Source organism: Solea senegalensis, linkage group LG16, assembly GCF_019176455.1.
Source record: "Solea senegalensis isolate Sse05_10M linkage group LG16, IFAPA_SoseM_1, whole genome shotgun sequence".
NCBI classification, from domain to species: Eukaryota; Metazoa; Chordata; class Actinopteri; order Pleuronectiformes; family Soleidae; genus Solea; species Solea senegalensis.
The window spans coordinates 5,545,806-5,567,154 of NC_058036.1; the positions used below are offsets into that span (position 1 = coordinate 5,545,806).

The 21,349-nt window shown below is 42.1% G+C and overlaps 1 protein-coding gene across 2 annotated transcripts in view; it reads left to right on the forward strand.

The window, feature by feature from the left end:
* Window positions 1–1,201: 1,201 nt before the first annotated feature.
* tmem260 (transmembrane protein 260) overlaps window positions 1,202–21,349 on the forward strand; it is a 27,587-nt gene continuing 7,439 nt past the window's right edge. Inside the window, exons 1-8 of one of the 2 annotated variants that reach the window (XM_044048031.1) lie at window positions 1,202–1,633; window positions 8,520–8,551; window positions 9,978–10,129; window positions 18,112–18,289; window positions 18,388–18,501; window positions 18,905–19,084; window positions 19,194–19,234; window positions 20,532–20,618. In XM_044048031.1, coding sequence (XP_043903966.1) covers window positions 10,029–10,129; window positions 18,112–18,289; window positions 18,388–18,501; window positions 18,905–19,084; window positions 19,194–19,234; window positions 20,532–20,618 — 701 coding nt within the window. In that variant the 5' untranslated portion in view covers window positions 1,202–1,633; window positions 8,520–8,551; window positions 9,978–10,028. Of the gene's footprint in view, window positions 1,634–4,020; window positions 4,749–8,519; window positions 8,552–9,977; window positions 10,130–18,111; window positions 18,290–18,387; window positions 18,502–18,904; window positions 19,085–19,193; window positions 19,235–20,531; window positions 20,619–21,349 lie in introns of those variants that run through there. The other variant, XM_044048030.1, reaches the window with a different exon arrangement.

Here is a 21,349-nt window from a genome sequence, read left to right on the forward strand (position 1 = left end):
GGGGCTGATTATGATTTGCTTTATCCTTGCCTTTATCTATCTTATTTGGAATCATTTAGATAGTCACATGTTACAAAAGGAACATCAGTCAGCCTTGTTATTGTGTGTGTTTGAGTCCCATAATGAGAACAGGCTCACAGAGGAGAATTAATCTCACTGGTCCAAAGCCTCACCACATGCACATTTAATTGAAGAGACTAGAACATTGGCTTGTTTTGTTGATCTTTAATGAACCTCGCTTTATTTTTTTATTTATTTTTTTTACCCTGTAGATCAGGGGTGTCAAACTCAAATGACCTGGGGGCCAATGAGCATCTAGTCAGGTCAAGAGGGGGCCGGTCTAGAGAAAAAAAGTGCAAAGAAACAACTATTTGGTAGTGGGTGGGCAATTTACGATATTCATTATAATGTTCATTAGACAGAATTAAAGTAAAAAGTGCTGGTTTTGTTATAAAATGATGTATACTTCACAATAAAGACAGATTTATGATGCACAGAAACGGAGAAATAAATAGAAAACTTGGCAAATAATGATGAGGATAACTGTAATTAAAACATCTTAAATATATGTAAATTATGTTGAGTGTAGTACATTTAATAAAGCAATGATTACAACCAAATGTCTTATTACTATAATAATAATAATAATAATATTGCAAGCAAATACATATAGTCTTATATTCTGTATATATTACATCACCTCAGTGGCAGATGTGGTGGGCGGGCCGCATGTAATCGATTGGAGGGCCACATGTGGCCCCCGGGCCGCCAGTTTAGATGTTTGTCATTTCAAAGATCTACATGTTTCCAGTCTGTGCATAGTGAAGCTTGCGACATATATGATTTTTTGGATTGGATTGTAATTTACATTTTTTTCTGTCCAATATCCAATCTGGTGATTTTGACCGATATTGGACCAATACCGATTCCCATCCCTCATATTTTTTACAGTACGAAGACAAAGTGGCATTTCTGCACAATATAAAGTAGTGACCTAATCATGAAGGGTCAAATTATATTATATAGGTTACAATGTTATGATCATGTGGGCGGGACTAGTAAAATAATAGCATAATAACCTAAAAACAACAAGAACGCTGAATTCTTTTGTTCTACATTCAATGTATGAAGTAACATAAAATTTCTTGAGAAAAATAAGTGCAAATTTAACAATATTTTGCCCTAATTTACCATTTACACATGTGCATTACAAACTATAAAGGCACAAACATCTAGTCCAAGGTATCTAATGCGAAATTTGAACAAATTCATCCTGCAGGTCGGATCGGACCCTCTGATGGGCCAATTCTGGACCGCGGGCCTTATGTGTGACACCCCTGGTCTACTGTATCGTACACATGCAGCCTTGCGTATTTACATATTACAGTACTTGTTGTTTAAACCCTAATTAATGCCACTACAATTCAACCAATCACCGCTTCACAAATAAAAATAGACCGTTTATCTCTTAGCATTTACAGATAGTGAGTTTCAGCTCGTGGACGCTGTTGGCGGGCAACTGTTTAGTGGGAGAAAAAAAATGTTTTTGGTAAAGATGAACGGGCGTAATATGGCTGTGAAGCAGATTCAAAAGAGCTTAAGTGGATTACACCTCATTTCAAGGATGCTTAAGGTAAGATTAAAACAGATATGTGGTATAAGAGAGGGGGAAAAAATACAAAATCAAATAGATTGAATTTCACTCGGTCGCATAAGCCACTTGTACATCACGCACGGATATGTTTGTGTTTCTGAACAGGAAATCAGCAAATAATGTGAAACAATACGTACATTGTTCACGTCGGGGGGGAGGAAAAAGGGGGAACTGTACTGTTGGACCGTCACAAAAACCGTTAATGCCCTTTCTTATCACAGGCTACAAATCCCCAGAGCTGGAACATTAGAACTCTCTAATCACACACACAATGGCACATATTGTGAGTACACACACACACACACACACCTAACTCACACATAATCTGAAAAGATAATGAATTTAATACCACTGCTGTTACAGTCAACTAATGTTTGTTAATAGCCCGGTGCCATATGGAACGAGGGCCTCAGCCATGTGGGTAATTCCTCTTTTTGGACAAGCTGTCAATAAAAAAATGGATGCATGGGATAGAGAGGGGAAGCCTGGGAGGATGTGGCTTAATCCAGCAGATTTCGCTAATGATCCCTGTGCCTCAAACAGGAGCCACGGGTCTCTGTGAATAAGACTTCAGCTGTGTTTTTATCTGTCTTATCAGAGCTGGAGGATGTGTTCCTGTTCACAGTCCAGCACATGCTGTAGCAGTTTGGTATGAGAGCAAGAGTTTCTGTGTGGCGAGGCGGGAAAATGGATAATGGTAGGGGTAGTTTTGGGGAGGGAATACTTTATGACGTGCCTGATTACCCCCACCTTTTGAAAAATTCCACTACATCTCCACCCCACATCCCTATATGCCAGCATTGAAGCCCAGCGGATAACCCAGCATGGATTAGCAGTGACATCACACTGAAGAGATGGCTGAGCCTGAATGTGAGGAAACTTGTGCACTTTGTGTGTGTGTGTGTGTGTGTGTGTGTGTGTGTTCAAGACTGATTAGACAGTGAGGGTGGTGGTGAGCGGGAAGCAAGGATTAGAGAGCCATCTGAGAGTTGGCTAGGTGCTGACACCACTCCACCTCACCAAGGGCTCAATTTACTGAGGGATCAGACTCATTTATGGTGGGCTGGGATTATTATCAGCTCAATAGGGCCATTTCTTTATTACAGTCACCCTTCAACCCGTGAAATATGGACACGTGTGACGCATTTATGAGCGCGTGTATCTTGTGTTTCACTTGTAATCTATCGGGTGAGTATAGGACACAAGGATGCTCCGTTTTCGCCGGCATTTGTGAGCAGCATAACTCAACAATTTTGATTATGTTTTCTGTGGAAGTTGGTTGTTGCTCAAAGGAAATGATTCAGCTGCATTAGTCTGTGCTTGCTGACTGCTTTCTGTATTTGAGAGGTGTCAAACTGGTGCCCCCAATACATGTGGCCCCACCACTGACCTCCTCTTTGTTTTACCCTTTAAAACTGAGTCAACATGTGGTTATTACGGAGATTTCACTTGCTCTGTTTCAGGGACCCGGTGAATCAGGGTCTTTGTTGCCAGAGAGGAGAGAGTGGGAAGAACACCTGTACATAGTTTTCCATTTTTTGGCCTGTTTTTGCACATTGAGAGACAACGAAACATTGAGAGACTATTGTAAATATGCTATACACTGTATTCAACATGCAAAATCTGTTATTCGTGTACACCTGCAGTTCTTTTCTAAATAAACCTTTTTGTTTTTCTTCATTTAAACTGTTAAAACAGTATTTTAACATGCAGTAAATTCGTAAGCAACTGCCAGATATTGGAGGTTATACTGTAAAAATGGCCAAAAGCACTTAGTTACAGGACATTCTCTGGTACAAAAAAAAGTCCAGACGGACTTAGGTATTAAAGGGTTAAACACGGCACTGTGGGGAGGCACAGTTGCCAGTGAAGTGATGGAATATAGACAGAATATTATACTAAATATATTTGCTAGCAATATGTTTTATAATAGTATTAATTAGATATTATCACATTATATACATATATATAAATATATGTACTCTATATACATGTATATATATATATATATGTATATATATATATATATATATACATATATATTTATATATAAGCTTGTTAGGTGTTTTAATTACAGTTGTCCACATTATTATTTATATATTATTTCTGTTTTTTTTTTGCGATTAATAGATTCATTTTGCATCATACACGTTTTAATTATTAAGTATACGTCATTCCATACCAAAACAACAGCACTTGTATTTTATTAATAATAATAATAATAATAATAATAATAATAATAATAATAATAATAATAATAATGATAATAATAATAATAATAATCATAGTTTTTGATGCTAGATTTTGGTACATCATTATTTTCATGGCCATATTGTTTAAAAAAAACGAAAGACACAATGTGTAAACAAATATATATATTTTATTTATCGTTGATTTCACTCAAAGAGTAGCAGTTGTGTCCTGACATCAGGTGTCTGGAGTCTGTCATGAGAACATAAGTGATGAAATCACAACAACTCGCTCCTCTTCTTTTCGTTCTACCGCGGGTGGCAACTGCTCACTCCTCACTAACTGGACATGGAAGTCACCGCGGCTGCACGTTTTTCGTGGGAGTAAAAGTCGTCAGAGGATTAAAAACAGTCGCCGTTCACTGGCTATAAATCGCGTAAATGTATATTTTAATAAGAGGGACAGCAGTACTCCCATGTAACTTTGAGAAACAGCGCTCTCGGTAGTATCGCGATATTAGCTTGTTGGCGCGAATCTCGCTACTATTTAACCGGAAATGAGCGCGTTAGTTTAGCTTACTGTCAAGCCTGAACCAGTGAAATTGCAATATAGTCTTCATTTACTGTCGCGTTAAGCCAGTTTAATCTACAGTCTGGCGTCGTTTTGTGCTGCTATCTCGTTTCTAAACCCCGGCTAATGTCTGAAGCCCACACTGTTTGAAAGCTAGCAACGTTAGCTTGCTAGTTCGTCAACGTGAGGTAGCAGTTGTTTTTGTTTTACTCGTAAATAAAAAAAATGTCCGCGGAGCACACGACCAGCTGGATACTGACGGGCGCTACAGTGGCATGTGTCACCGCTCTGTATGTGCCCTGCGTCCAGAGGACAGTCCCCGGTGGAGACTCAGGTTGGTGCTACTGCTAGACAGCATGCTAACTAGCTCACATGCTCATTGCTTCACCTCTGGTCACATGGTTTTGTTGTGTTACCGAGCAGCCAATCATGTCAAAGAATAGAATAGAATAGATTTACTTTACTTTATTTATCCCAAACTGATAAATTAGATTCTATCAGCAGCAAGACACACAATATACATAGAATAAATAAAAATATACAAAAATAGAATATAGCTGAAAAACTTCTACTGATTAGAATGTGTCTGTTAAGTCAAAAAAACAAAAAACAAAGCTAGTTTCCATCTGCAGTCCCCTGGCAGCAAGGTTATTATAGTTAATGGAGACAAATGAAATAACAATATACAGGATTATATACATTAGGGAGGCAGTTTTAATTTTTTTAGAATTCTCAAAGTTTAGGAGGTTATATAAAGGTAGAATATTATTATTATTTAATATTATCATTTAAAGTTATATGCTCACTACACAGGTTATATCCACTACTTTGATTCAAGTACATTTGTTTGAATGATTCCAATCATGGTGCAACCAGAGAAAAAAACAACAACTGTTTTAGAGTTGCTTTTGTTCTTTGTTTGTTGTTCTGGCAGTTAATCAGCGCAATCCTCCAAGGTTTGCTGCTTTCACTAGATGGTCTCTAGTAACTTCATAATGAGCTTTCAGATCTGCTAAAGTATCAGGCTATATTTTTTGTGTGTTCACGATGCATTATAAGTCATCATGCTCATATTAAGTATCTCAACTTTGCCCACTCACTGCCACCAACTCCCTTGCTGATGTCACACTGACTATCCATATTTTATTTTGAAAATTATTTCTGGAAAAATGTCTTTCTGGTTCACACTGGGTACATGGTGTGTGCGTCGCTGCTGTGCTTTATGGAATATTGCTGGTAGATTGTCAAGATCATTCTCAACAGATATTTTCTCTGTCTATTTTTGCTTGGAACCGCATGCGTAATGTGTGTAAAAGCAGGCAAGATGCCAAAACTTAAAAATAGACAGAATATGAAGGAAGGCAGCAGCAATGCACGCTCCACGCATCCAGTGTGAACCAGGCATAACAATGTAGGTTGATGGCACCCGACAGTCAGTCAGACAGACAGTGTGAATAATAATTATTATGTTTTTGCTTGCACAAGGTCGGAACTAAGAGGTCTATAATATATTTTATATAATTTATGTAAACCAGATGTTTCTGTTAGGAAAAGAATATAGTTTTACAGATTATTTAAGAGTGGATGCCTCTGAAGTGGAAGGTTACCAAAGATGTGAAAAATGGTACCTACAGCTTACTACTCAGCATCAAGGGGTGGACTATAGCATATTAAATACTCCTTACTTTTTGTTCTGGAAATGGGAGATAAGAGCTGGCTATGACCTTCTGAGGCACTAGTAATTATGTGAGAGTAATTTTACTGACCCAAATCAGAGACATACTAGATCTACTTGAAACGTTCTTTTGTTTTACTTCTTTAATAAGTGGAAGAACATAGGAATTATTTTTTACTGGCTACACCAAAGTCCCTGACTTACACAATTATTGAGCTTGTTATTATTTCAAAATAATGTAACAAGGCTTCACAGTGGACACAAATGCATTTCGCTCAAAGTACCTTTCTGTGTGGTAGGCCAACGTGTTTCCCAACATTCTTGTAATGCACTTTATGAAGTAAGGCAATGCACAATTACAGACTGTTTAGAAGTGATAGCAAGGTTACAAACTTGTAAATGTGGACTTGAGGGCATGAAGGCTGTGCTTGTTAGGTTTGCACTGCTCTGGCACACAAGATGCCGCGGAAGGGAATGCAAAATTTGCAGAATGAAAGCATATGAAAGGCTCGGCCAGATATGGGTGAGCAGAAATGAGGAGCAAGCAAGCAATTGGAGCGCTGAGTCGCTCTGCCGGTTGTGCTGCTGTCTAGCGAGTGGGGCCTTTGAAAAAATGGCCAGCCCCTTCTCCACAGTGTTTAGGGACGGTGCAGGATGCCCGCTCTGATAGTGCCAGCTGAACACCTTTCAGAATTCTCCAGGTCTCCGTCTCTGTGTCCTAATCTCTTTAGGTGTGATGTGCCCTGGAGAGGCTTGAGCACAGCCCCACGGGTACGCTGTTGTCTAGGAATGTGGAGTGTGGAAATGATGGGGATTATGGCAAGACTGGTGTGGGTGCCCATGCTCCACTATCACAAAGACTCTTGGCACCCGTGCTGCTACCCCGTTGAGTCAATATTTAGCTTTTTTAGTACAGGAGCTGCAGAACTTCATCTCTGTGGCTCTGAGATGGATGTTTTGGCTCCATTTTAGTTTGAGTTTCAGCATTGAATGCAGTGAAATTGTGCCACTAGTGAGGGGAAAAAGAGTGGAATTGAGAAACTGATGTAGGATGAGGGAGTGTGATTTAAAATGATGGCAGGTAGCTGGTGGCTCATGCCAGGTGAAATGGAGCTGTGAAAAAACATTAAAGCTGTGCAGGTGGAGGAGTTCTGACTTCATGGTCCATTAGACTGATAAGAGTTAGTGCTCCCCGTGTAGTGGAAATGTAGCCATGCTAAATCACTGTATCTGCAAGGTTGCAAACTATATGACGCAGCCAGTGCCATCTGAAATCCAGCCATTGTTCTTTTTACAGTTGTTACTGCCTCTCCCAAGTTCTTACTCCTCAAAATGTATGTTTAATTTATTTTGAATATGGAGAACTCTTGACAGTTGCTTGGATTTGAAATAACCTGTAATATTATGTAGCCAATGTTGATAGTGTCTGATAAGTTGTGAGCCAGTTAAAAAAAATCAATTTATTTATCAGTTCATAAAAAAAAGGAAGAAAGAAGAAGAAATGTAGCTTTTTCTCAGATTATGTGTAGTTTCCCCAGCTACTTCATAGTTTATATGCTGCTCACCATAGTAATAGAGTGAGCCACAATTTCATTGGTTGCTCGAGATGAAGGAGGAGATTGTTCGTCTAGTACCAGTAGAGGGAGCTTTCTTGAATCTAAAGATTTATCACTGCCATTTAATCTGAACCAGATTTCAATTTTCATGAGTGGGAGATGGAAAACATTGGGTGAGAAATCAGAGTAATTTGAAACGCTCTGGATATACTCTGGCACAAATGGGTTTGTTCCCAAATATATTAAAGCCTCCTAAAATAGCTTTTTCGGGGTTTTGTCGTTTCACTTTGTGCCGTGCCTCACACAGAGCTTGTCAAGAAATTGTGCAGCTGGCTTCTTATTTTTGCAGCTTACCTCATTCTGTGACTGTGTCATCACCACCACTGTTCTGTTTGTGCCCAGTGGACTAAACAAGACACTGAGACACTGGGAGTGTGGGAGCAGGAGAGGGGCATGTAGAGCACTAGAAGAAAGAGCAAGGGAAAGGACCCCAATGCATGGGGACGATGGGACTGGAAGCCTTATTCTCAGTTCAGCATATGCGTGTCTTTTGTGACAGAGCATTGGAGAGGGAATGTAGTGGTTTGTGTGTGTGTATGACTCTGTGTTTGTATATGTGTGTGTGTGTGTGTGTGTGTGTGTGTGTGTGTGCTAGAAAAGGGGAGGGAGGCATCAGGGGAGAAGGGAGAGATGAGGAGAATGAGCGTGCCGCTTAGGAAATGTCACACTGGGAAGATTTGCAGGTTTTGATCCTGGCAAATTAATGCAAAACCCCAGTGCAAGTATTTGATTTGGGAAAACTTTGGGAGCAGACTTGTCTCTTAATAATAATTATTGGGTTTACATTAATTTCCTCCTCTATTCTCTTCCACAGGAGAGCTGATCACCGCTGCTTGTGAGCTGGGGGTAAGTATTAGCTGTATTGTTTAATCAATTCACTCATTAACTTTTATAAGCATTAAGGAAGTTTAATTAAGCATGAGCAGAAAGCAGATTAATTTACTTTCAGTCCACAGGTTTTTCCCCTTCTTTTCTATGCACTTATTTTACTAAGTTGCAAATAGAGAATGCTATAATTTGCAACCCGTTTTTCAAATCCAATTAAAGTCAATGGTAAGGCGATGGCTTTGTAGGCTTTGCCTTATGTATGGTACAAGGCTTATTATATCCACCCCTCTTTTTTGTGTGTGTGTAAGCCGCGAAGAATGAACTAAATCGGGTTAACAGTTATAATAAGTTTTATTATTTAATAAAGTTTATTACGCCGCTGTGATCCTTTTAGGGAGGCTGTGTCGGTGTCACTATGCCAGTAATCCTGCTGTTAGTGCTACAGTCCGTGTGGCCCATCTGTCTGCCGTTTAGGCTTCCCTAGGGCCTTGCAGGCCATCCCAAGGCCCCAGCCTGCCGGTTCCCCCTTCTGATCCCAAGAGTTCTGCTTCCCCTTCCTCCTGTGGCGTTTGTCCCCCAGCTGTCCTACAACTGCAACTGCATATCTGTCCACTCCTGTCGACCACACAGTCCCTCATCAACATGCCTGTGTTCCTCTAGTAGAGTTGCCTTAATTCACCAAACTGTCTGCTAGGTCTCCACGTCGTCTTTTTGCAATCTCAATCCCTCGGTGCCTGTGTCAGACTCTGGTGATGCTGTGTCTGAACTGTCCAACAAACTAACAAACGAGCTGATGAGCCTTGCTGCATCCGGGGCGACTGATGTGGTAGTTGCCCTCTCACCTGTTCAGCTCCATGTTCGTTTGAAGAACTGTCCCTTTTCCCTGCCCGCATGGCTCGTGTTATCAGAGCCATGGAATGAGTCTGTGTTTAATGACTGAGCCCTTATCTGGGTGGAGGAGACTTAGCAGCTAATTGCTGTGATTGCCGAGATCCCCCCGGCGAGGATGACTGCAGCTCAGAGGTGGTTTGGGGGCTGGAGCTGGCGAGCACCACGTGCTCTATCATGGACTCTAGGGAGCTGCGCTGTCCTTGGGAAGAGGCCAGAGGAAAGAAGTAAGAAGTGGGAGAAAGAGAGTGAGAGGAGTGCTCCGGTATTACCGCAGTCAGGCAAGACGGGATGCGTGTATCAGTCGTCTCTGTTACTGTGGCTCTACAGCGCATCACTATTGGCATCTATAGGAGGCAGAAGAGCTCATATATTTACAGCTTTCCATCAGAATTTGCTTCAGTCTTGCTCAGTAGTAGTCTTCAATATTCTTTCCCAGCTCTGTATTCTGCTATCAAAGACAATGTGCACCCTCACCATTTAAGTCTGCTGCCCACTTAAGTACATCTTCAATGAAACATTACCTGCTTTATGTCCTTTTGTCCGCTGTTTGTAGGTGGCTCATCCTCCAGGATACCCTCTCTTTACCCTATTAGCTCGCCTGGCCATGTTTTTTCTGCCGTCACTCTCTCCAGCTCACAGTGTCAACCTGATGGGGAGTTTACTGGGGGCTGCGGCTTGTGGTACCCTCTGCATTACAGTCTGCAGGTAGGCCCATTAATACATAAGAATACACACACACACACTTTCGCATTTGTGAGCTTCTTTCCAGCCTTTTGACTGAATGTATGAAGAACAAATTCATTCTCTAAGACAACATTTATTCGTGATTCATGTCTCAAACTCACACTAATGCACACATCTGTCTGTACAATACATATTTGAGGGGTGTATCTAAGGGTTGGGGGTGGGTCTTTAAACATCCCTTTAATGACTTTCTGCATCTTGATGCTGTCTGGGATAGAGAGAGGCATTTTTAGGTCCTGACTTCCTAGCAGTTGATCCGCTGTTCAGTATTCAGGAGCAGGGTCCAGCCGCCCTCCTCTCCTCTACCACCCTGCCCTGCCTGTTTACCCATCAGCCACCCGGTGTGAGCATGCGTGTGTGTGTGTATGTATATCACAATTATTGTACCCTCCAGCACCCACCCCAATATCCCTGTTCTCCTGTTTCCCCACTGCCCAGCATGCTCTCAATCCTGACACGGCACGGTTTCTAATCTCCCCCTTCTTGCCTCCTGGGTCTTAGAGGAACTGGATCACTAACTCCTCCCTATCCCCTCTCTTTACCATATCTCCCCTGTCCACTTATAAACACAGTTTTCAGTCTCTTTATTGCCACCTACCACTCTGCAGTTTTGCCTGCTGCTGACCCCATCATGTAAGGAGTATTTTAGCCTTTCCCAGTTTGTGTATGTGTTTATCTTTCATGGTTGGTCGGACTACCTTACATCACCCACTTGCTGATCGTAGTGATTTTCCACATTGCATTGTTGGTGGCAGCTTAGTGTCAACATTTTTCCTCTTTGTCAGTGTTTATGCATACTGGGGCATTTCCAAGCATGTCATATACGTCTAATTTACTCTTTCAGAGTAGGAATTGTTGTGATGTAATTTCCACTGTCTGTACACCAGGACAGGCAAGAGGAAGGGGAAGATAAAAGTGATGATGAGGGAAAAGCTAATGAAAATGGAGTTGTGCTCATTCCTGAGCCTATTTCCTGTGTGTTGGCCAGTGCTTGGTGGCAGGTGGTCCGGAGTAGGTTAGGGTACAGGGTCAGCCGTGATGGAGAAGGGCAGGGGCTGAGGAGGAAGTACTCCCCACGGGACTGGCAATAAGCCCAGACTGCATCAGTCTTGGACGCTCTACTGACTTACTTCTCGTCAGAGGTGACACAAGTCCTGCTGGATGCAACCATTCTGCCCCGGACAAGATGGGTAAGAGGAAAAGAGTAAGAATATAAAAATAAAGGAACCAAAGGTGCAATTTATTGGGGATTTTTGGGCTACTGCCTCCTAGTCTTCATACATTTGATAAGTTTGCATTGCAATGGGGAATTGGACTTAGCACTTGGCCAGACATATACAGACATTTATTTTGAGGCCAAAATGGTTCATGCTGTCTGGGTGATATTAGGCTCCTGGTGTGCATGTTAACTGTAGCATTTTTTTTGTAATCTCTGGGGATTTAGATCTAATTTTGGATTATGTTCAAGTGAAAAGTCATTATGAGGACCTCCAACTCAGCCCAAAAGGTTGAGGTCTGGCTGAAGTCCTCACTACCCATCAGTCATACCACATAAGCTTTTAAGTATGGTCATATAAGCTATGCTTTCAATTTTAAAAAATAAAATAAAAAAATAAGCATCAAATGCTTTAATCATTATCTGTTTAGGACCTAGTTTGGGATGAGCTTGTGGCTGCGGATCAGCTGGCAGACTTTGAGTGGTGAGGGGTTACTGGAGACGGAAACAGGTCGGGGGTGGGGTTCCGGATGGTCAAGACCTCCCTCTCACTTCTGGCACTGAGGGCATTGGGTGCTTTGACCATACAGAGAAGATTGGCATGGATGTTTTGCCACAAACCTGCAGGGACTCTGTGGCCAGGCCTTTCCGTCAGATGAAATGCCAAACCTGACCAGTTGACAACCAGTCTCACCTGCTCTACCCTTGCTTTACACAAGTTTGCTTTATGTTTTCCCAACAAACTTTAATTCTTAAATGTCTCGTTTTTGTCTTTTTGAGGCCCTCATAAACTTTAACAGTACTTATTTTTGGGTTTGTGTCAGCTGAGCAGAAGCGCCCCCTCCCCCCCCCAAACAAATCATCACTTTGTGTAATTATATTCAGATAGCAAAATGTAGTAAAATAGGGGTACTTGAAGGCAGTTTTCTTCCAAATAGTAAATTGTAGACCTTGAAATTCATCTGGAATACACCCAACATGGGAAGCCTTTGATGTTTCAATTTAAATTAGTCGGCCAGATTGCTGTGTTTAATGTGGGGGAATGTAAGTTGATAGGCTTGGAAGCCACCTCTCTCTTGTGCAAGTTTAAATGTAGCACTTAGCCTCCCTTTGATTTGTCAATTACACTTCTCTTGGTTTGATCATACAGTTTGATGGCCAAATTGCATGTCTTATTATGTTTCCACACCGCGGCCTGACGGGCCTTTGAGGATGGTGGTCGTAATGATAATTTCTATCGATTTGCACTTGGATGTTCACAGAAAGGAAATATTTGGCCCATGGAATGCTGAAGGCCTCAGCCAAGAGTCTGTTGAGGAATGCACCCTTCATAGCTGGATAATCCAGACTGCTTGGTATTCTGCTCTCTCTTATTTCACAGTTTATCTGCTAAAGCTGTTCTGAAATCTCTGCTACCTGAGAGGAATATCTCTTCCGTTGCCGCTCTTATCCTGAGAATTCAGGAACAGACGCGTTAATGTCTATCAGAGTAGACCGCGTCAGCATCCCTCAGTCATCAGCACTTTTTGTTACACACGTGTCTGTCAAGCACTTTAAATGTGTCTGGCGACCACTGAAAGCAAATGCACACCTGCGAGAGCCTCCCCTAACACTGAGAACTGGCTCATGTGGCACAGCTGATACCTCAGTGGACCGAGGAGTGGGCGTGATGCCATCCCCTGCCTTGTGCTGTGTCTTCATCTCCTTATAAGGACCTCCACCATATGGTACTGATGGCACTTTCCCTCCTTGATCAGGTGGTTTGTTTTTCCACAGGAATGGAGTTGCGTGTATCTTGTTGGGATCATGAGTATGACTGCGGGGGGGAGTTTTCTTTTATTGGTCATCTTGAATATGAATTGTGTTATTGTCGAAGCAGCTGAATAGAGTTGTTTTGTCGGATAATGTTCTTACTTTTCCCTGAAGGCGGCAAAACTGCCCTGGTGGGATATAATCTTTATTCCAAGTGGCAACACTGAACACACCTATTCCTGTTTTCCTCTGCAAACACAGAAGACAATTTTAGGTTTGTCTCTTTAAAAGGCCTCAATCTCTGGACCTTTTGTTCCAATTTTGCAGTATCTCGTCCTTCACTTTGTAGTCCAACAGACCTCCTTTACTCCCCCCTTCCTCAGCATGACCAATGTTTCCCTCAGGACTTGTCTTTTAATACAGTTAAACAGATGTTTAATGAAGATGTTATTTCCTCATTACTGGCTACGGGATAGGGATAGAGAGGAGGAGGGAGGAGGGGAGTTAGAAAGACAGCAGAATACAGTAGTGGTTTAATATTCCTTCCGCCCCTGGGCCTAAGATTGTGTCTGCTTCGGACGTCAATATTACATTCCTCTCCCACCACAGGCAGTCTTAATAAGGCACCAGGCACGAAGAGATCAGACTCGGCAATTACAATTCACCCAGAATTAGTTAATGGAATCTATACAGCAACATTTATATATCAGTGGTGTGTGCCTAATGAATTTGTTGGAAAAAGAAGCAATAAAAAAAAAATGGCATTCAGAGAATTGCATAAACACAGGATTTCTGAAAATAGTTTTTTCTTTTCCTGTAATTTTTTTTTGTGTTGGGTGGAGATTAAGATGGCATTCTGGGAGAAATTGTCATGTCAGTGGCTGCATTGTTTGAGCAGAATTGTGGTGATTAATTTTACACGCACTTGGAGCACTGGAGCTCTCTCCTGGAGGAGGGGAGTCTTAGCAGCAGAGCTGGGTCTCTTATTTACCCTCTGCGCAAACAGTCTCCTCAACATTACTGCACGAGGCAGGAAAGAGAAGAGAGAAGTGCCTGTATAGCTCGCTTTTTTTAAGTCGGTTAGAAAAAAGGATTAGCCCCAGTCAATCCTGCAAAAACAAAATTTTCGACTTTCCTTACTTCAGTATTCATGATGGGATGACATTAATTCTTTTGGAAGATAATTTCATGACATGAATCATTAACTAACAACTAAGAAATTTGCTGTGTGTGTGTATATGTATATGTGTGTATATATATATATATATGTATATATATATATATACACATATGTGTGTGTGTGTGTGTGTGTGTATATATATATATATATATATATATATATATATATATATATATATATATATATATACATATACATATGTGTATCTGCAGTAATAAAATGGCTGTATAATATAGAAGCAATATAAGTATTATAAAATTCTTCACAATATTGCAAATGCTAAATAACATATAAACATTAATGGGTACAAGTAATTATGCTCCACTGTTGTGCTTCCTACACATAAAATAAAAAATGATTTACTATTGTTTTGTTGGTCATAATTACGAGTTCCTTTTAAAGGGAGTAATTGAAAAGCACTTGCAGGAGAAGGTAAACAATGATAGACAAAATGAAATCAGGAGATGCCAAGATAGCATGACTTTTCGTTTGCTGTTTTGGTTCAAGGCCTTATAATATTTAATCCTACATTTACTCTAAAACACTTCGGTAGTGTCTTTCATTGAACACTCTGCTTAATAACTCTTACTTAGTGCCTCCATTTTGTTACACAGGCTTAAAATGTTTCATCCCCAAATACAAGCACACAATGATAGTGTTGTCAGGGTCGGTTTTCCATTACATTCAAACAGCCTTTAATTCTCACAGGCTCAATAGTTCCTCACATAAACTGAACTTAATGAGTACATTTGGTGATGTGTCCGCTTTGAAAAACTATAACCCGATGGTATGATCTTGTCATGACCCTGAAACGCCATAAACGATACTAAAATGCTGCTCAGCCCCTATCTGTACGCTAACTAGCTTTTTACACTTATTTTTGTGGAATATTCGATATCACTTAACACTGACTACTGTCATATAATAGCTACTAAGTGCCCTGCCTGGTGTCTTGGCCAAAGGATAACCCTGGGGTACCAGTGGAGGCCAACTGGAAACTGAAGCCTCAGCCAGAGCAGGCCACCTCCTCTCTTGGGCTCTCTACCCTCTTTAGGAATGTGTGATTCTTTTCCAGCTCTGCTTCCCCAAACCACCACTCAGTCGGAGAACAGTGCGGCGATGATCTGCAATGGCACAGCTGTGGTATTGTCTGTGCCCCTGGGTGGTGTATGACAGCGGCCCCCTTGGCCGTCTCCATTGTGAGGCATCATTCAGTGCAAAGTGCTAGTGTAGGATTTTTGTGTGCCGCTATGTCGCACAGGCGACTACTGCTGGCACGTCACTGGCCCATTCTGTAGAACTGAGAGAGTAATTGAGGCAGGTCCCATTTTGACTCACTCATTATACACGGCTTTTGTTGTGTCCTTGAAGGGGACATCGCTCACCAGAGCCAGTATCCGTGTCTTTTAATTATTTATTTTTTTACCTTTTGATCTTTCCCTGAGCTCAGAATTTTCTATATCATCATTGTATATTATAACTTTTTCAAACGCATGCTTCGGTCCAGATTTAATGAGTAATGCTTGTCACTGAGTTAATTACCCAAGTGATGACGCAGACATTTTGGCAGCATGGATCAGCTGAGAGTCGAATAGACTCCTTGTCAGCGGTGTTATTCTCCTGCCATGTCTTAACCAGGGCCATTGTCATTGAGCCACAACATTTCAACATAGCAGCATCCTGCACCGCATTGAGAAGTGATAACAGGGAACATGGCTTCACTGGTGTCTGAATGTACCCTGCTTTATCTCTGCGCCCGGGGAGCGGCCAGCTTGGAGAATGAGCTGTGGAGAGGCTGAGCGGCTGACTGGGACTCAGGTGGTCCTGCGCAGACCGACAGGTCATTTAGAGCCTGTACTGTACACACCACTGGGCTCTTACAGACTCACAAGCTCTAACAGAGAGATTTGTCAGACACTCAGGGAGAATAAAGAAGTCGGAGAGCAGTAGTGTGTGAGTGTCTGAATATGTGATGACTGCTGCCTGGCTGTCAGATGGGGCTTTCAAAGGCAGGAACAGACTTGGTGTAATAACCTAACGACAGACCCCCATGACTGTTCTGAACCCTATGCTCCCCCTAAACCAGCCCCCCTGCTAGGTCCATGAGCTATGGTTAATTGTCATGCAGGGAGGTAAAATTAAGGTTGTGGAGGGTCTCTGCACCTCAACAAAAGTCCCCCCCCCCTCCTTGCTGCACCCTTCTTCATCCTTCCTTCAAGTTATTACTAATTCCTGGAGCGGTGAAGTGAGAAAGGCACTGCTATCTCTTATTAAGACCCACTCTTAGACTCCCCATCAACACAGTTTGCCCCTCTCCCCAAGTGCGCACACACACGCACGCACACACGCATGCACATCCTCATCTTCCAAGCTTGCCTTTGAATGAAGACAGAGGGAAAATAGTGGAGCAGGAGAGAGAAACCCAAGAAAAAAAGGGGAAGTAGTCAGCAAGCAAGAGTTTTTTTCTCCCTACCCTTCTTTCGCTCTCCCTCTCCTTTTTCTCCTGATTTACCGCGCTTTCCTCAGAAAGCTCCATTGTTCCCCTAGCCTAAGTCTCATCAGGCCTTTTGTGGCTGACTATCACAGCGGCAGGCAGAGAGCTGGAAATGTATAAATGGTATCATGCCTTGTGATTAATGGCGGTGCTTATGAGTCAGGTCTGATAACAGGCCTGCTCTCTACTCAATTTCAGATACCGTTAATGGAATCTGTCTTCTGCGATTGTAATGTGAGAGCGCCTAATTTGCTATGGAGCTTGAAGCTGTCACCGGCAAGGGATTGTGGGGTCATAAGGGACCTGGCAGCCGTTTGGCCTGCAGCTTGTATCTGCAGTGCTGAATAGAGCAGCTCTCTGCCTGTCAGTTAGCTGATAGGCTGATGAGGACTCTAAGCCACTCCACACAATGGTGCAAAGGGCCATACTGCCTGACTTCCCTAATTGTCGAGGCTGCTCATATTTCAGAGCCAGCATGCTGGGGACTGGGCTGCCTTTTTTTTCCCTTTTCTCTTTTTTACCCTCTCTCCTCTTGAACTTTTTTCTTCCTTTTTCTATATTTCATACATCCCGCACACTGTCTCACCCCTGTAACACACTCTCACACTATTTTGCTTTTTCCTTTTCTACCATCATTTGTCACCCCCCCCTTCTCTCTCTATCTCTCTCTCTCTCTCTCTCTCTCTCTCTCTCTCTCACTCTCACTCCCCTCCTCTGTCTCCTATTTTGTAAGTGGTGGGTCTTAGTGCATGACAGATTATACCAAGTTTGCTTCAATTACCGCAGAGGAGATGGAGTCAGTACAGGAGAGCAGAAGAGGGAAAACTTTTGTGCACACATTATATTTAAGAAGCGGAGGATAAAATGCTATCTCTACCAGGGTGGTTTCAGTGCCGCTCTGCTCAAGATCAACCAGAGTTCTCATTATTCATGAATTTCTCCAAATTACTTGGGATGTTTTTTCAAGGTCTTGTCTGAGAAGCAAACTTGGGTCATAGAGAGATTATAATGCATCTTCAAATTAGTCTGAGTGAAGTTTGAATTTTATTTTAATAATAAGCAACAAAAAAAGATTCCCACTTTGAGTTATGTTACCTCTACAGGTTTGGTAGATTTTTTGTATTTTTATATTGTCTGTTAACATTTGATGGTGGCGTTTAAGCTGACCAGACAGTGTCTAGCCCTGTCTGATTCTTCAATTTGCTTACAGTATGTGATGCTCCAGATACTTCTAGGTTTGTTTGGAAAAGCAAGCACACTCCTTGCATATGAAAATTGAATTCCTCCTCCCTCTCTGTCAGGTTGGCAGGTCCCGGCCCTGGAGCAGTGCTGGCAGGAGGGTTGTTTGCTGTGTCCAGGCTGAGCTGGCAGTGGTCGATGGTGGCAGAGGTCTTTACACTCAACAACCTTTTTGTTGGTCTGCTCTTCTTCTTAATTGCCAGTTTGCACTGCGCCCAAAACGCTGAGCAAAGGAAGAAGGTAACACGACACAACTCTGCCCCGCTGAAGTCGCGTCTTTCTCTAATATTTGACGTCTTGGTGGCCGTTTCAGCTTGAAGTCTGCTTGCATTTGACAGATTGCACATTGGGGGGCGCTGTGCTGTGGGTTGGGGCTCTGTAACCAGCACACCTTGGTGGTGTACGTACTTGTCATCATTCCATGGGTCTTTCAACGACTCTACTCTCACGAGGTAAGATGTAGTGACTCGAGAACCAAATTTCACACAAACTTTCTAAAAATTAAAAATTCAAGATTTGTATATAGATATAACATTTATAAACCATATTTGTTTTGGCTTTTCAAATGAAGTAGAAATTCTAGTAAAGAACAGCAGAGAGGTATTGGTAAGTGGAAATTATTAAAACATTATTTAACCTCTCGGAGTTTCTTTATTGATCAAGCTGTGGTTACAGAACTACTTTTCCTGTGCGGGGGTGTGGGGGTTGAGAGCAGGCCCACAACAAACCAGTTATTTACTTGTTCTACACATCTACAGTCCAGACGAATATCATACTTCATGCAACCATAAATCAAAATGAATTTTCTAGACAATTAAGACGTTTGAGAACTTGTGTTCCATGTGATCTTGACAGGAGCTGTCTTTTCGTGTCCTTGTGTCTCTTGGAGTGTGTTTTCTTGCCGGCTTTCTGCCGTACATCTACCTGCCCATCTCCTCCAACCTCAACACAGCCCGCTGGAGCTGGGGAGATCAGACCACATTGTCAGGACTACTGACCCACCTGCTGAGGGCTGAATATGGCACCTTCAGTCTGGTACTTGCTGCTTACTGCCTTAAAACATAGCCTCTGTATGTGTTCTTGTTTATTTGAGTCCCAATGTTTGGCTTAACTTTTCCGTGCGTATGTGTTGTTGTGTTCGCAGGCCAAGACTGACAGCTCTGTGAACTTGACCATAATGCTACAGTAAGTTGATTTGGCTGCTTTTTTACAGTGCTATTGTACCAAATTTGAAACAGTTAAATACAGTAAATATAAATGGTTGACTGCTCTTATTCAGTCTATACTGTATATGCTTAATTAATCACAACTCTTGACTGATACTTTTACTATTTATGATTCATTTGTGCTCACTCTATCTGACCAAAATCAGGGCACCTTTCAATCTTTGTTGTGTTTTTATTTTTTTTATTTATCCCAATTAAAAAGTCTGAAAGAGACGGTACACAATGTGTGTATTTGATCTATGGCACATAAAGTTTTCACATATTTCTAGTCTAGAAATGGAGGTCCAAGCCGCATTTTGCATTGCTTCTGGTGATGTACATTGATTTACACACAGACATTATTCTTCAGAGAGGCCTTACTCATTTCTGCAACCCATCGCTCTCTCTCTCTGTCTCTCTCTCTTTTCTCAGCAGCTTTTGTTCTTCCCATTTAACTCTCTCTCTCCCATCAAAGCAGAACTGAACCTGCTTAGAGGGCCAAATCGCTGTGTTCTGTTTCTCCAGCAGTTTGAAATGATCACTCAGCTCTGGTCTTTAAGCGTGACAAGCTGTGATGACAGACACTGCAATAGAGCTGGAGAAATTGTATTTTTCTACTCCAGCTCCCCCTCCACCCTCAACCTCCTCCATTCGATTCCCTCTCCTGCTCCCCACTTCCTCCATCCCTACCACTAGCAATGTAGACATCCCGCTCCCGGTATCTTTTTACAGCTGACGGGATGGGGGTGCACGCGCGTGTCTTAAGACCCCGTTACCAGCCCCTGTCAGACACCCACTTCTTCCCATCACCCCTGCTGCTTGATGGACAAGCACACCTTCAAGATGGTGAAGAGAGGCGAACATGACAGGCATATCGCACTGGAGACGTAAACCCAGTGAGGAAGCTGACACACACTCACAAATAGACACCCATGAGCACATTCACACATAGTGTACATCAGGAGATATAAAGACTCAATAAGCTGTCAAATAGAGATGGGTATTAAGGAAGAGGGAGGAAACTATCTCCCTTCTCTGAGCAGGCGCTCTGTGACTGACAGGCGCTGTGACGAGGCGAAGGGGCAGTGGGGGGTGGATGACACAGTCGTTCGTATCTGTCAATTCGATTGAAAGGAGTAACAAGCAGTCCAAGGAGTTTATTTTGATAGGCGATGAAGGGCATGTAATAATTGGTGTCCTTGACTCTAGTAGCAGGGAGGGTAATTGAGCCTTTCTTTGGTGTCCATCAAACGACGTATGTGTGTTTGTGTGTGAAGGGCCCAGATGAACCACTGCCTGGCGGACTTGTCCATTCCTGTTTTGGTGCTGGCAGTAATAGGCCTTCTCCTCGCCACGTGGGACAGGTAGGATGAGAGAGAGAGAGAGAGAGCGCGAGAGAGAGAGAGAGAGACATCAACATGCAAAACACCAAACTCTGTCACGCACATCTCAGCAGCCACTTCAACTCGAAGTCTAATCCCCTGGAGTGAAAGACGGGAACAAAACCATTGACAAAATGCTGATTTTAGTAAAAAGGAATAAAAAAACCCGCAAAGAGTCTAACTGTCAAGCTGTCTTGAGCCCTGCATTCATATCAAGAGGGATTGATCTGTATTTTGAATTTTTCAAAAACATATTAGTGTACACAAATAAATTGCTGCTTGTGTGTATCTGTTTAAAAACAGAGAGGCAAAGTGATCCAGTAATTTGTTTCAGTAGTTGCTGGGGTTTGTTGGGTGGAGCTGATAAAAGTCGAGTGAAGGGGCCTGAGGCTCTGTAGGGCACGGACCATTTTCCCATCTCCCCCTCTCCTGGGGTGTACGTTGATAAACTTGGCTTCATGCACATTTTTATTTTATAGGATGGCAAAAAGGAAATATGCAAAATTCTTGTTTAGTAAATATTGCATTTTGAAATATTTGTGCCCTCGTTTTGTTGTAATAATAAATAAAATGGGAAGCTTGATAGTGTATATCTGTGATCAGCCAATTAAAAGCATCAAATCAATGTGGGCAGGAAATTACATTTTCTCTGGCTTGACAAAATTATTATTATTATTTTTTTTTTTTATTTACCATGAGGATAATGTGTTTTC